This window comes from Spermophilus citellus (genome assembly GCF_964194105.1).
Source record: "Spermophilus citellus genome assembly, chromosome: 13".
Classification (NCBI taxonomy): domain Eukaryota; kingdom Metazoa; phylum Chordata; class Mammalia; order Rodentia; family Sciuridae; genus Spermophilus; species Spermophilus citellus.
Window position 1 is genome coordinate 87,265,949 of NC_138193.1, and position 15,515 is coordinate 87,281,463.

The following is a 15,515-nucleotide window of genomic DNA, read 5'->3' on the forward strand; positions in this document are numbered from 1 at the left end:
CCATCTTGGATTGTATTTCTTATTTAATTTTTGTTTCCTGTTAATGTTTAGTATGAGCCTTTTAAATTCTAAATCTAAGTCTTTGGAATTCAGAATTTAAGTCTGAATTCTGACTAAGCTCTCCTAAGAAACAGGAAGGGAAGGAGGTCTCTAGGGGAGCTGAGTGGAGCAGCAGTAGTGGTATTGGCTGTGAGAAGCCTGAGAAGAGGGAAATTCCGAGTTACCAGGCTCTCCTCAGGTCCCTGTCAACCTCATCATCTTTCAAGTGCTTGTCCTTGATGGGTGGTCCCTTCTTTGTAGGGCCTCATGTCCTCATCATCACATGAAGAGGCAAAACCAGGAGTTCTCTGATACCTCCAGGCTTTGTGACTTCAAGACATGGGGGTGATTCCAAGTTGGAGTGAAGAGGTTGTGGTGGTTGATTTTGGCTGACCACTTGACTGGATTGAGCGCACTTCTGGGTTTGTATTGTGAGGGTGTCTCTATGCATGATTGGCATGTGGGCCAGCAAACTGAGTGGGGAAGACCCACCCTGAACCTAGGCAGCACCATCCCATAGGCTGGTGGTCCAGATGTAATGAAAAAGCAGAAGGGAGAAGAGTGAATGTGCACACTTGACCCATCTTGAGCAGGCACTATTTTTTTTTTTTTTTTTTTTTTTTGCTGCTGCTGTTGCCCATGGATATTAGACTCCTGATTCTTTAGCCTTTCAATGTGGACTCTTGTCAGCAACTCTTCAAGGAGCTTTCAGGCCTTTGGCCTCAGACAGGGGCTGCATTACTGACATCATCCCACATACCCCTGCTTTCATGTTCTGCGGTTTGCAGATTCTTGGACTGAGCAGCTACTGGTTTCTCTGTCTCCCCAGCCCTCAGATGGCCCCTGTGAGGACTATTCTGCCTCTGATGGTACTCATCTATTAAATGCCCTCTTTATAATATTCTATTGGCTCTGTTTGGAGAAACCTCCCCGGAGGACAATAGAATCTTGTGAGAACCCAAAAGACCATGAGAGGAATCAGATTCCCAACCAGCCAAGCTTTTTCTTTTTGAGGAACACAGACCCCAGTTCTGCACCTACCTCTAACCCTTTCCTGCTCCACTCCCTTCTTCTACACGTATGAACACATTTCATGAAGAAAGGATTGAAGGGAGCTGCCTAAGTGAGAAAGACGGGCACCTGAAATCAAAAGCGATTTCAGCTGGATAAACACGTCTCCCCTTCAGCCTCATCTTCAGCCTCATGGGCTGCCCTCTGATCTACTTAGTGTCTCACATTGCACAGTTGGATGTGTAACCTCAGCACAACTCCACCGTTTCATCATGGATCATCCTGCTTAATCGGGACCCCAAGACTGGAAGGAAGGAGGAAGCAGCTCACCAGCCCAACATTCATTTGCTGGATGTCTTCTGCATACAAAGCCACTTGCTGAACTGCAGGAAGCCAGAACCGGCAGAGCTCTAATAAATCATCTCCTGACTGCCAGACTTAGAGGCAGCAGCATTTACATGGAGAGGTTAAGTGACTCGCTTAGGGTCACACAACAGAGCCAAGGCCAGAACCCAGGTCTCCCGTCAGCAGTTCATGGTGCTTTCTTCTCCATACCATTGCCAAGGCAAGGTGAAGATGATGGATTAGTTCATGTGAGCGTGAAAGGGAGGAAAACACACACATTTCCCTTATGTGCTTTAAATTAATAAGGACCCTGGATGGAAAACAAATGCAGATAGCAAGGAATGTTTAACAAATGAAACTGGAAAGCATGAAAGTCAATTCTTTCTTGCAAATGGTAATTGTGTTAGGAAAAGCAGAAGAAAATTTAGGGGGGATGTCTTAGTCTTTGAGTTGCTATATGGAATACTACAGGCTAGGTAATTTATTAAGAAAAGTTCCTACAGTTCTGGAGGCTGAGAAGTCCAAACTTGACAAGCCCACATCTGGCTAGAGCCTTTGTGCTGTATCATCCCATGGTGGAAGTCGGAAGGGTAAGACAGTTCAAGAGAGCAAGGGCAAGAGTAAGGGGGGAACCAACAAACTTGCTTCTGTAACAAACCCACCCTTTTGATAATTAATTGGTTCTGTGGATAATGCATTAATCCATTCCTATTCACCTCTTAAAAGTCACACCTCCTAGTGCTGCTGCATTGGGGATTAAGTTCCCCACACATGAAGGGGGGGGGGGGACACATTCAAATCACAGCAGGGGAGAAGGAAACTTCTGGTTTTCCTTCTCTGCCATGTTTGCTCTTTAATTCACATTCTCATTTGCACACAACATTCTCCTTACGCTATTTTTCTTTTCCTTGACATATTCAGCACCTTATTTTCATACCATACTATAAATCTTGGGATATACAAGCTTTTAAAGCAACAATTTTTAATGCAAGATAACACATGAAGCTTTGAACCTCCCAAGAAGAATTGACTAGGGACATCTGTTGTTAAAATACTTACATTATCTCCCTGTGGAAAAGCCTGATATCTATTTTTTTTTATCTTAAAACGTAATACTGGAATAAAAATAGCATGGCATTTTGAAAACAAGAAAATAACATCAACAACAAAAATACCCTTCCCCCAAACCCTTCTTTTCTTATTTCAAGTCAAGAGCCTCAAGATAGATCATTTGACATCAAGAAGTGGCATTTGCAGCAATTAGTTATTTTTAGATAACTGACTACATATTAATGCCAGTTAACTAATTTTTCCTGATAGGAACAGAAGATAGAACTAAATGTGCTATTGAAATTTAATTCTAAAAATATAAACCTTGTAGTTTTTCTTTTAAAGCACTTTTGTTTATTTTTCTTGATAGCCTGAAAATAAATATCCTAGTGTCTTTGATAAACATCTTCATTTAAAATGTTTTCCAGAAACCTCTGAAGGGTCTGGGGTCCCTTTGGGTGCTGTGAGGTATGGAAGCTTTTACTTTTCAGGCGTGAAGAAGCTGTGGCTAGAGCTTTGGGGCAAGAGGCATCAAAGCCTTTGTTAGTTTCCACTTCCAAGGGCTAAACTGCAGATCCGGGTGTGGGGGTGGGAGTAGGGGGAAGGTCACCATGTGGTGCCCAAAGGTCCTTTGTGGAAGGCAGGATAATTGTCTTGCTCTCAATAACTGCTCATCAAATGACTGCCTATTTGAAATGTGAATCTTGGATTTATGCATGTTCTCTCCCTTGATTGTTCATGATCTGTCAATATCTGTATATCTGTTTTAGGGAGAAACCTCTTCTTATTTAAATTAAGATTCATTTATTATCCTAAACAACTGAAAAGAAGGTTGAGTTTGGAACGATAATATGACTCCTTAATTTCTACCTAAGTAAAATAATAAAGCAGATTGGGGACAGTCACCTCCATGATCAGCTGAGTGATGGGGCCATAGCTCTCCACTCTTGTCCTTCCCCATTGCCTGGTGAGCTTTTCTGGTATCAGTGCAGAGCCCCAGGGTGATATGGAGAAAAGAGAAAGTGCAACCTGAAGCACCTGCCCTCTAGGTCTTAGCTCAGGGTGCAGCCCCTCAAACAAATTTCCAATTGTTAAGGTTAAAAGAAGACTTAACCTTCCTCATCTACAGAAGAACAGAGAGGCAAAGGCTAGCCAAAGGCCACATGAGTTTGTTAGAGGCTGAGACTTGTACTGAGCTCTCCTTTTCCAAATAAATATTCTATGAATCATGAGTGCAAATGCTATTTACTCACAAACGTTTATTAGCCTCTCCTTCCCTTCAGGAAAGCTAAGATTTCTTAAATGGCATACCAAAGGCTTCTGTTTTTCATTTACACTTGCATTAGGGAAGAGGACAAATCTGTGCTCTGACATGTTGGCACTGGTGACGTAAACATGCAGCATCACTTGGCCTTTGGATTCAGAACATTCACTGCACTTACCCATACTGAACCACACCCATCAGAGGACCAGCAGGGCCAATGTCAAGGGCCTGGGCGATGTCAGCCAGGAATTGCTTCTGGATTTGGAATCGACGTTTGCCAATGCCGGAGCTCCCATCAATTAAAAATGACAAGTCTACTTTGCAGTCTGAGGAATGAAAAAAGACTCTATTATTCTGGTTCTCTCCCATTGTATCTACCTGGAGTTTGTGTTCCTTTCTTTCTCTGCTAGCCCCTGGGATCTCAAGGAGAAGAGAGTGGAAAAGAGGTAGTGGTGCAGATGTACTCATTTCTCTATCTCCTGACAATGGCCCTGAACACCAGGTCCTGGATACATGTGCTCACACTTGTTTCTATAACTGTTTTAGAACTCTCTGGATCAGATAGTGATACCCCTATCTAGCTTGGGAAAACCCTCAGAGTGGATTCCCAGGCTCAGATCATAGAAGTGCAGACTCTCAGACATGGGAATTCACCAAAACGGAGTCTGAAAAACTTGTGGCCTTTTACTTTCATCTTAACTTTTTTGAAATATGTGTCAGGTCTTTATGAGAGTGTGAAAGAACCTGCAAGCCCAGTGCTAAGCAGAGAGTAGGAACTGCAGGATAAGAAGTAGATACTAATCTGCTTCCCCAGATGAAGTAACCAAAGGAATTATCCACATCTATCTATAATATCAGCACTTGTTTGTGATTATGTATTTTTTTCCCTTTAATTGTAAAAAGACGAGGGTAGTTGTCCTGGCTTAGGATTTCTGGACCTCTGCAGATACAGTGGTCCTTCCTTGTCTACATGGGGCATGTTTCAAGACTTCAAGAAGATGCCTGAAACCACAGATAGCACTGATACTTATATATACTGCATTTCCCCCTATATGCACATACCTATGCTATGGTTAAATTTATAAATTAGGCACAGTAAGAGATTTGTAAGAATAAAACAGAAAAGCTATAACAATAGGCTGTGCTAAAATTTACTTTAGGGGGTAGAGTGCTTGCCTTGCATGCACAAGGCCCTGAGTTCAATCCCCAGTACCAAACAAACAAACAAAAACCTCATGAATTGCTTATTTCTGGAATTTTCCATTTAATACTTTGGGCCATGGTTGACTGTGGGTAGCTGAAATCATAGAAAGTGAAATGATGGGAACAGTGGGGGACTACTGCATAGATAGAAGTTCTGATACAGGTAGAGGCAATGGTGGGGTTGTAAGCTATTTTCAATCTTCCTAATGCTAATAAGAATAAGTGAAAAGCCACACAGGATATCAGAAATTAGTGTTTTGTTTTTTTTTAAACTCTCCATTATCATCTCAGTATGATAAAATTGATTATTCAACACTGACCAGAGGTTCTTATTGGGAGCTATATATCCCTATGATTTAAAAAAATTAAGAATGAATTATTAAACAATTGCAGTTTGGGAGACAAAAATATTTCAAAACAGAGTTCCATACAGGAAAAAAAAAGAGTAAAGTAAGGAATTTCTGGGCTGGAATATCCAAGAGAACATGGAGACTCATACTGTCCTTGTGGGTGGGGATCAATCGCCCACGCAAGCCTGCATCTCCCTCAGATGTGCGTGATTGCCCATGTTCTCTACACCATATGCTGCTGTGGGACTGCGGTCTCCCGATCTCTAGGGGGAGAGGCTCCATAAGCAGGTTTGTTATTATTTGAAATGGAAGCAGTAAGTGAACATGAGTTGAGTTTCAGGTAGGAGAACTGATATGAATATCTATGGATGGGTGACACTGCAGTCTACGGATGAAAAAGGAAAGTTATACCTGAGAATGTGTTTTATTATCTTGCAGTGACTGCATGACAGCCAAACCTAGAGATGATTTTGAGAAGAAGGAGATGACAGGGACCTCTCTGGGTCTGTCTGCCTCTGTTCCATCTGGAAGCAGGGCACTGCTCTGTGCCCTGTCTCATCTGCAGATCTCAAAATTTCCCCCTCTGGTCTGCCTGCACTGGATGTTCAAGGCCTATCAATACTTGTGCTCGGCTGGCTTCCGCTGTCCTCTGCTGCCCCTCAAACTGCCTATATCCAAACATGATCTTTGAGATGAAGATTAGAAGAAGTAAATAAAGTCAGATGTAGAATTTAAAGATATCACTAAATCCTGGGAGAAAGAGAAGTAGTACTGCTGTGCGGCTTCTCCTGTGGTTGTTCCTCCAACAGGGCCAACTCACTTTCCTAGGTAAACCTTGCAATGTAAATTATTGCCAGAAGGTGGCAGTGGTGTTCTTCAGGGCTTGCCGCCCACCAACACGGAGGGTTGGTTAGAAATGTGGACCTTCGGACACTCCATTCAAATCTACAGAATCAGATCTGCATTTTAATAAGATCCCCAAGTGATCCATGGACACAGTAAAGTTTGAGAAACACTCCTTAACATGGATTTTTTTTCCCAATGTCAGCAGATTAGTTCAATCTGCCTTTTAAAATAACTTAAAACAACAGTGAGAATAAGGGCTAAAGGGGAATTTCTTCCATTTATTTTAAAAGAAGAAAGTACATGATAATTTTCCCTTCTTATTTCGTTACATCTTGAGCTATGTACAGGGTGACACAGTCATTTCATAGCTAGGTGTTACGGAAGTGACATATTTATTTGCTTAGTTCTCTACTTCCCTGGCCTGAGGGTGGATACAGGGTTGATGCTTAGGAAAGATTGATCCCCTTTTCCAAGATGTTTTAATGACAATGGTTCCAGCTTATGGCAAATGCTGGTTAAGACCTGCTGGCTTTCTCATATTGACATGAAACCATGCTGATCTGAAGATGACTGATGGGTAGAACTGGGCTGTGGAATGTTCAGTGTGAATGACTTTTTATGATCACAGAGAACAGAGTTTGGATGACGTGAAAAAAAAAAGGTAAAATATAATGTCTACAGAAATCAATGATTTTTTAATGATTTTTAAAAATTGTTGTGGTCCAATTCTGCATGGTACAATTCCATAGATTAATGCTTTGTATTGTCCAATATATCAGGCCAGAGTTTCTTAACCCTGGATACTTAGCAGAGTCATGTATGTGTCAGAGTTGCTTATGCTGCTTCCATAAATGATGATGCCCAGGACTTACTCTGGGTAGTGCTTCTCAAGGCCTTAATGTGCAAAGAGATCACTTGCAGGTATCACTTGTAGAATCAGTAGGTCTGAGGTGGAGCCTCAGATTATACATTTGTTATAAGCTCCTGAGAGATGCCAATGCTGCTGGTCCCCAGACTCCACATGGAGTAACAAGGTATATGGAGAGTCTGACATAGTAGGTGAGGCTTTAGAAAGCAGGATCTCTAATTTAAAAAATATTTTCTGGTGGTTCTCACATGCAGCAGAACAGATTCACAGGCCACTGGTGGCTGACTGGTAGAGATTTTTTAGAGGAATCTGCAAGTGCTTTCTTTTGGTAACTTTCAAGATATTACACCTTTCCGGTTTTCTTCTCTTTCTCTGGTCCTTCCTTCCTGGTATTTTCCAGTGTCTTCTCCACCTAATGCAGTTCTTCAAGTTCAAGTCCTCTATTTCTTCCTTATCTCCCTTGGTCACATTTTCTGTTTTGAACCGTATTTCTTTATCTTCCAACTCTAAATTTCTTTTGTTTATTCTCACGCATCTTAATAACTATTTAACATTCATGATGGCGATGAGGAGGAGTAGGAGGAGGATTATTCTTTGAGAAAAAAGGTCAGAGTACTAAGTGGTAACCTGGGTTCCTTAACTCTTGTGGAAGCAGTTTGGTGTGTGTGTAGCTGTTCAACTTGGTGTGTCCATGAGAACATGATCACCAGAGGATCTTACCCAGTTGCCATCTTGCTGTAACCCCAACTCTTAATATCTGACTGGGCTGTTCTAGTCAAATATTGGATCTGAGTAATCATCTCTTAGGCTGAGTGTCTCATGGACAATCAGAGGAGAGACAAATGATCTCCCAGCTTCCAAACCCGCTCCATCCTGTGTTCCTCATTGCAATGCCATTTACCTAGTTATTCAGATAATTTTTAATTGTTCCCTCTCTCTTTTTCCACCCCAACCTTATAGATTCTTCCTTTTCTACATCTCTTGAATCTGCCCATTTCTCACCATCACCACTCCCAATTCCAAGCCAGCTGCCATCACCTCCATGATACCACTGCCCCTGCTGATCTGCCTGTCCATTCCACTTATTCATCCTTGTCTCCCCAATTCCTTGCTATTCTTTACCTTGTCACCATAGCAATATTTAAAAAACTGGATCCTCTCCCTCTCGTGCACACAGTTGTTTAAATCTTTCAAAAGTTTCCTTTTCTTCTTAGAACAAAGTGACAGAAGAGAGGAGATAAATAGATCCATGGTAGGAGAAAGGCAAGTTTGGGTGGGAGTGAGTAGGTAGAGAAGAGAGAGAACAGATCAGATGTCAAAACTGTCATGGGTTGCTAGTTGTCAATTAACTTACTTGGATCTCCCTGGGATACTGGCTCTGAAGACGGTGTGCTTAATTCTTCTTTTGGAATAAATCCTGGAAAGAACAGTAAAACTTTTGGTGACTTACCAGCACAGGAAACATCTGGCCTGATGCCAGAGACAGGGACAGAGTGGATATTCATGCTCAGCTCAGGGGCTTGGCTCATTCTTCTCTACACTACCGCCCCCGCCCCATTCTGAGAAAAATAAGAGTAAATTAATATTTACCGATAGTCTACTAAAGATAGTACTCTGTTGGAGGGGTGGGGCGGAGGATTGAAATCAGGAGACTTGAGATCTACTCTTATTTTAACTTATTCTATTTGAGTCTTAGTTTCCTTATCTTAACTTATTCTATTTGAGTCTTAGTTTCCTTATCTGAAAGCATTAAGCAGTTTGCAAGTACAAATGACCCTTCTGTAAAATTCTGAACATCTTGAGGTCAGGAAATGTGTCTGGCTTATATCAACATGTAGTGATTGAGGCAAAAAACAGAGATGAGTAAGACACACGAGGGCAATCTAAAGATGGTTGGATAGAGACTAGAGGGGAATAACTCAGAAAAAATCAAATAAGAGGGTGCAGGATGCATCCTCTCCACCCAAAAGCTTGGAGGTACAGACACAAACATGTTCTTGCTTGGAGAGGCTGCATGTAAGGTGAGTTTCACCCTGGCAGAGGTGGGGGTGGTTCTTCAGAGCCATTTACTTGGAGCCAAATTCACAAGTATTCCACTCAAGGAAATAAAGGCAATAAATGGGAATTCTCTCAAGCTTGGTGAGACCAATGAGTTTCCCAGGCAGAGCAAATGCACAGCATCAGAAGTAGGTCTCCCTGTTTCCAGGATGCCTGGAAGCCCCGTGAGGAAGGTGCTGGTCTCTGCCCTTGCTCTTCGCTGCAGTGTGCTTTCTCCTGGCCCTCCTGCTTGTTATTTTTTCCAGTTTGCGAAGCACATGATTTCATCTTCCCATTAAAGGTCAGCTAGCTCACCCTACTTCTTCACATCATTTAAAATTTTCTCCTTGGGTGTTTAACAGCATTTCTCTGCCAGAAAAAAACCTCTGGGGAAACACCCCAAGGCTCTACTTGGTAGGGAGGGGGAGAAAAACAAGTTCAGGGATGGAGTCCTCTCCATTGGATTCTATCAGTAACATCTTCCTTTCTACCAAGAGCTGGAAGGCTCTGTTTGTGGGAGTTTCAAACATTCAATGCAGTAAACAACAACACCCACTCAGGTGAGGGGAAACCTGACAAGGTGTGATCAGGAGGGAATGAGGGTCTGAATGCATTTTGGAGTGGGGAACCAGTTCCCTTCTGGCTTTTCGTCTTCGTATTTCCTTTCTTTTCTTAGCCTCTTACTCCAGGCCTCCCTAGTTGAGGTTTCAGTGTCCTCCACAGGACCTCAATGTCCCAGGTGGAGGCCATTACAAAGGCTGCTCTGGATCAATGGGCTTCTCCTGCCACCAGCTGGACTACTAGACCCTCCTGGTCTGTAATCCTGTGTCTCCATACAGCCATGCAGAGAGGTTGGTCTGTATAATTACCTGCATCTAAAAGGACTGATCCAGGCTTCCACAAGTCCATTTCTCCTGATTTTCAAAATTAAAAAGAAACAAACTTGTTATTTAAACCAACCCAGCAAAAACACTCAAGTGAACGACCGGGATGATGTTCCCCAATTGTGGCAGAAAGATGAGTGAAGGAGCATGGCACCAGAATTTTTGATGAAGGAAAATGTGTGTGTGATTATCTCATTTAAAGCTCTGAAAGCCAAAGACATAAACATCACTGTCTATTTATTTGTTTTCTTTTATTGGACACCAAGAATAATGGTACAGGAATCCTAGGATTCTAAAGGACCTTAGAAGCTCATCTAGTCCAGAGCACCCTCTCAGCCTGCTCCTACAACATCCCTACCAAGTAACTGGCTGGTTGGTGCTTTAATATCTCCAGAGACAGGAAACTCATGATATAGCCAATAAAAGTAGGATTTATGTTTATTCTTTCTTGGATGATTGAGACTGTGAGAAAAAATTTCATTGTAGCAATCTGAAACCTTTTGACTTGAATCTTTTTCCATCTATCAATTCATCCATCCACCCCACCCCACACTTATTAAGCACTCAGTATGTGCTTAATATTTTAAGTACATCTGTCCCACCTGTTTGAATTCTCTTCCTTAGAACTACACAGAGTTAATCAGGCCCTTCAGGGAGCAGGCAGTTAGTTCACTTGTTTTTTGAGTTTCAGCTCCTTATTGTGTGCCTTAAGCGGAATAAAGCAACTTGGCACCTGGATTCTACCTGGGACAAGATGTTCACTGTCTTTCACCACCATCTGCTGATGACGCAGAAAGGGTAGAGGGGAGGGGGCAATTCTTACCAAATAACCCTTGATCCATTTGGGGGACTGTTGTTGAGAGAGGCTCAGAGGCAACACAAACATGTCAGGGAACCTCATAAGAACCCAAAGATTACTGTCCCCCTGCCCCAGCTCTGCCTCCTTTTCTCTCTTAGAAGGCTGAGCACATGACCAAGTGCTTCATTTCTTAAAGCCTATTCACTTTGCATCTGGCTGAAGTCATTAACACACTCAAAAGAAGAAATCTTTTTTCAGTATGTGATTAAGATGCCGGGCAATTCTGAAGGGCAATTTGTTTTGCACATTCTAGTTTCATGGTGAGACCTGTTTAACTGGACTCAGTCATTACCCAGGTGTGTGGCCTTGAGCAAGTCATGTACCCTCTGTTGTGGACCTTAATTTCTTAGTAAATAACATTAGCAGGGTGGATGAGATGCACTCTTGCTTCTTTAGCTTTATTACTCTATTGCCACCTACTGGTGAAGAGATACACTGCTCTTTTCCTAAAAATTGGTGCTGGTAGCCTCTGTCTTTTCTCAAGCCTCCTTTCTTTAAATGTCATGAAGATTAGAATTTATAATTCTGGGTGCTCTAATATTTTATCAGGAGGTTAAAAAAAAACACTGACATCAGGGATTTCCAAGTCTCCTACTTCTTCTGGAAAACTGTCCTTCCATTAATGCTACTTTTGTCTTGTTTGGGACAAGTTTGAACCAAATCACCTTCATCTAAAAGCTGAGGGCTAAAAAATATTTGGACAGCTGAGACTTGGTGATTTTTGGACTTGGTAGTAATAACAAGTAAATTTTTGGGAACATTTGAGTTCTGGCATCAAGGAGGAACAGGGTGGTATGGGAAAAGGGAAGTCAGAAGACCCTTCCAGGGTCTGCCAATCCCAGGCTGGGCCTGGTTCACCCCACCACTACAGTTCACCTGTGATTTTTTTCCTGAGGTCATAAAGACCCATCCTTTCCTACCACCCATGGAGGAGACTCAGAGGACATCAATGAGCATAAAATCACTCTAAAAAGTATAAAAGTATAAGTCCCTCTTAAAAAAAAAAGAAAGAAAAGAAAACCCAGGGAATTATTTTTGTGACAATCCTCACTTGGCCATACCATGACATATTCAAATCTAAGAAAAGTGTTGATTCTGAGCAATTTCCATGGTAAAAATGCAGAAACCACTAACATCTATCCAGAGCTTGCTCGGTGAGAGGCACGCACACTGCATAAGTGTTAGATCACAATGACCCTATGAGTTAGGTACAGCTAAGATCCCTGTCTTATTGGAGAGGACACTGATGCTCAGGGAAAGGCAGAGCTGAAGGGTGAGCAGCTGAGGGCTTGCATTTAACCACCACCTGTTAATCACAGATGAGGAGGAGTCGTTAGCTTCAGCATCTCGGGGTACTCGGTTAGACCACTGAAGAGCTAGGCCTGCCACAGCCACTTGTAGCTCCCACTAATGTGATTAAGTCTTCAAAAGGGCCTGGAACCAACCCTGGTCCTCAGAACCTAGCAATGAACTTTGTATTGGTTTTAGTTCCTTCTGTTCCTCTGCACATCTGGAAGTCGCCAGAACAGGACCCAAGTGGGAGTTACAACACATGGCCCTTAGGGCTTTTATGAGACAAGCCCTGGTGGCCCTTCAACTTCCACATTCTTCCCCACTGGGTCCCCTGGGGTATGGTTTTTATTATTTAAAAAAAGTTTTTTTGGTACTAAGGATTGAACTAAGGGGTGCTCAAGCACCGGCCACATCAGCCCATTTTGATTTTGACACAGGATCTCACTAAGTTGCTCAGGGCCTTGCTAGGTTGCTGAAGCTAGCTTTGATCTTCCTTCCTCTGCCTCCCGAGTCACTGGGATTGCAAGCACACAGCACTGTTCCCAGCTAGGGTACAGTTTTGAGAAGAAGGTAGAAATCTGAAAGACAGGAGGCTTCTTGAGGGAGAGGACCTTCAGGCCTTTCTTCCCTCCCCTGGCTTCATGTCCTGAGGTCTGCACCTTTCCCTTGAAAAACTTCCTCTCACTGCACCCACATGGGAAGCATGAGAGAGCAGAGCCCTACAGCTGTGCCCAAGGCATTGCCACACCAGCAACCCACTGCATAGGGACTTTCAGAGAAGACTGGGGATAGTCTGAGGTTCTGGATCAAGCCCTTACACCAGCAAAGCATCAATAGTCCTTGGTTTTTAAGTGAATTACTCTCTAAGACTCAGTGTGGGATGTTTATTTGGGACCTCGTAACCTTTTCTCATGGAAGCAACATTAATTCCATGGTTAGGTTTTCAGGCCAGTGCAGGGTATCACGTGTGATAGTCCAACTTGAGTTCACAAAATCAATTGTACGAAGATGAGTTTGGGGTCATCTGCTTCTAAAGAAGAAGACAGAAAATCCTAAGGACTTTATTAATTGCATGCTCAGGAAAAGATAAGCAAGGATGAGACAGAGCTCCCCCCAAGTGGATCCTGAGATGTTTTAGGGGAGAGCAGTTCTTTGGCACACAAACATTGTGCTTTGCTCTGGGTGCCCTGTTTCACGAATCACTTGCAGGCTACAGCATAGTTAAAGTATGTTCTGCCAAGTCATGTAAGGGCCTGTTGGAGGGAATGGAGAAATTTTTTTTCTGGAAAAGATGAGACATAAAGGAAGACATAAAGTCTAGTTTTATGTATTTGAAAGGCTCTCAAATTTGAGAGATTCTCAGTTTCAGTCTCTCTATCCTCTTAGAAATTATTGAAGATCCCCCTTTTTGTGGGCTATATGTATTGATTTTTATTATTTAGAAGTTAAAACTGTGACTTCTCTCATTTGAAATAAAGTATCGACTAACAATATATTTAACTATTAATTCATTAAAAATAACCTTTTACATTTTATCATACATCTCATTTTTTTATGGAAAAAAGAGGCTATTTTCCAAAACAGAAGCATTCAATGAAATAAATGGCTACTTTTTTCAAGGTATTTCATAATAGAAGACAGCTGGAATCTGATATCAACATCTGCAATCTGTCGTGATATACTGTTGTTGTTGAAGTATATGAAGGAGATCTGTCCTCATGCAGATGTAGTCAAAAGGAGGACCCCACAGAATCCCTGAAAGTAGGGTCCTTGTAGCACAGTCTGAGAACCACTGGTTTAGACAAATTAGGAATGATGGACTAATTAGTTAACTAATTAGTTAAGAATAAGAATAAGAATAAGGGTTTTCATGACTAGTTTAAGTCTTAGCACCTTCTTGCTAGGAATTCACGGGAGAGTCAGATGCTCAGAGAAAATATGTAGGGATGATGGTGAGGAGGGGGGGAATATGGGAAATGGGAAGGACTGGAGGGTAAAAAGAGAACTAAGAACCTCAAGTGGGTCAAGGAGTCTGGGTGTAATTACTGGGAGCATGAAGAAGATTGGAGAAGAAGCAGACTCAGGTGAAACAGAGCGAGGATGAGAAAATTGGAAAAAAGGGAGTGGAGTCAAGTATGTTTGGCAGAATACAGCCTTGAAACAACCTAAAGGTTGTGAGTTAGAAATGGGAGATGGAGGTTGTATTTGTGGCCACCACCTACGCAGACACACTGATTGACGTGGTGTGTCTGCGTATTTGTGTTTTATTCCAGAGCCCAGCCTGGGGATGTGCCAGGGAGAACAGAGGCTGCTTAGGTGGGGAACCTGGCAAGGGGACATAAGACAATAAGAGACCTTGGGCTTCTGGGTTGGTAGAGATGTTCTGTATGATGTGCCCAGAACAGACAAAGCAGACATTTTTTTCAAGGAAAATAACTTGGCATGTCCCCAAACTCTGGCGACCTGGAGTTGAGCTGCAGATGCCAAGAATGAGTGTGGGAGATCCATATGTGCAAATACTGCAGAGCAAGTTTCTAGAGGGGTGGGGTATGGTAGGCAGCGGGAGGCTCACCAAGGCCGACATCCGCTCCCATGGGTTCCTGGAAGGCAGCTCCTGGAGAATCCTGTTTTGGGGTACCTGAGGGGATTGACACAGGGTCAGCTGATTTTTAATGCAGCCAGCAACTGCTTTCTTCCCTTATTTTGCCCCATAATGAAAGTGACCCTAGTTCAGATTTTCTTTGCAATCTGCCAAATGCTCTGTGGTAGGTTCACTTTGGGTTGTTGCAGAGGAAGCAGAAATCCTGATCAAGGAGACAAGAGAAGAAAATGCCCTGGCTTGGTCTTCCAAACTGTCCCATGGGCCTGTTGAGGTCTCAGATGGTCTTGGAGATCTTGCCTTGGCTAGTGTTCTGATTCCTAAGCCTGTTTAAGCACACCATTGTGAAGTCCATGAATGTTGCTAGCCCTTACCAGGGAACCCAGGGAGTCCCTGTTCACATTTTATATCAAAACAGAACCTACAATTTATAGGACTCTATTACCATGTGGAGAGCAGATGACTATCCCCAGAGGAAGAAGACTGAACTCTTCTCTATTGTAGGCTTGGATTCTGATCCTACTGCCCTGTGACCTCAGTGCCTAGGACAGGTCCTGAGCAGAGTCTGTGATCCTGCTGTTTCCTTTCTGAATCTGTGCAGTCCTCTCCAGTGTTGCAGAGAAGAGAATTTGCTGCACTCCCAGAAGAATTTGCTGAACTCCCAGAAGCAAAGAGAGGTGAGCCTAGGGGTCACAATTCAGAGGGAAATTCCTGAAGTAGAGAGAATGTGTTTCTGTCCCTTTATTCGCTCCCCGCTCCCCGCATTGAATCCAGGGCCTTGCACGTCCCAGGCAAATGCTGTACCACTGAGTTACACCCCCAGCCCCATCTATCCCTGTATTAGAGAAGTACCAAGCACAACTGGCT

At 42.8% G+C, this 15,515-nt stretch overlaps 1 protein-coding gene across 7 annotated transcripts in view; it reads right to left on the reverse strand.

Annotated features, from left to right (window-relative positions):
• The window catches only part of VIT (vitrin), a 114,258-nt gene that overhangs the window by 27,286 nt on the left and 71,457 nt on the right, over positions 1 to 15,515 (reverse strand). For 2 of the 7 annotated variants that reach the window (XM_081264814.1, XM_081264810.1), the window contains 4 exons: positions 14,622 to 14,687; positions 9,883 to 9,927; positions 8,331 to 8,393; positions 3,888 to 4,035 (listed from right to left, as the gene is read on the reverse strand). In XM_081264814.1, the coding sequence (XP_081120940.1) occupies positions 3,888 to 4,035; positions 8,331 to 8,393; positions 9,883 to 9,927; positions 14,622 to 14,687 (322 nt within the window). The remainder of the gene's footprint in view (positions 1 to 3,887; positions 4,036 to 8,330; positions 8,394 to 9,882; positions 9,928 to 14,621; positions 14,688 to 15,515) is intronic. The other 5 variants (XM_081264811.1, XM_081264815.1, XM_081264816.1 and 2 more) reach the window with 3 other exon arrangements.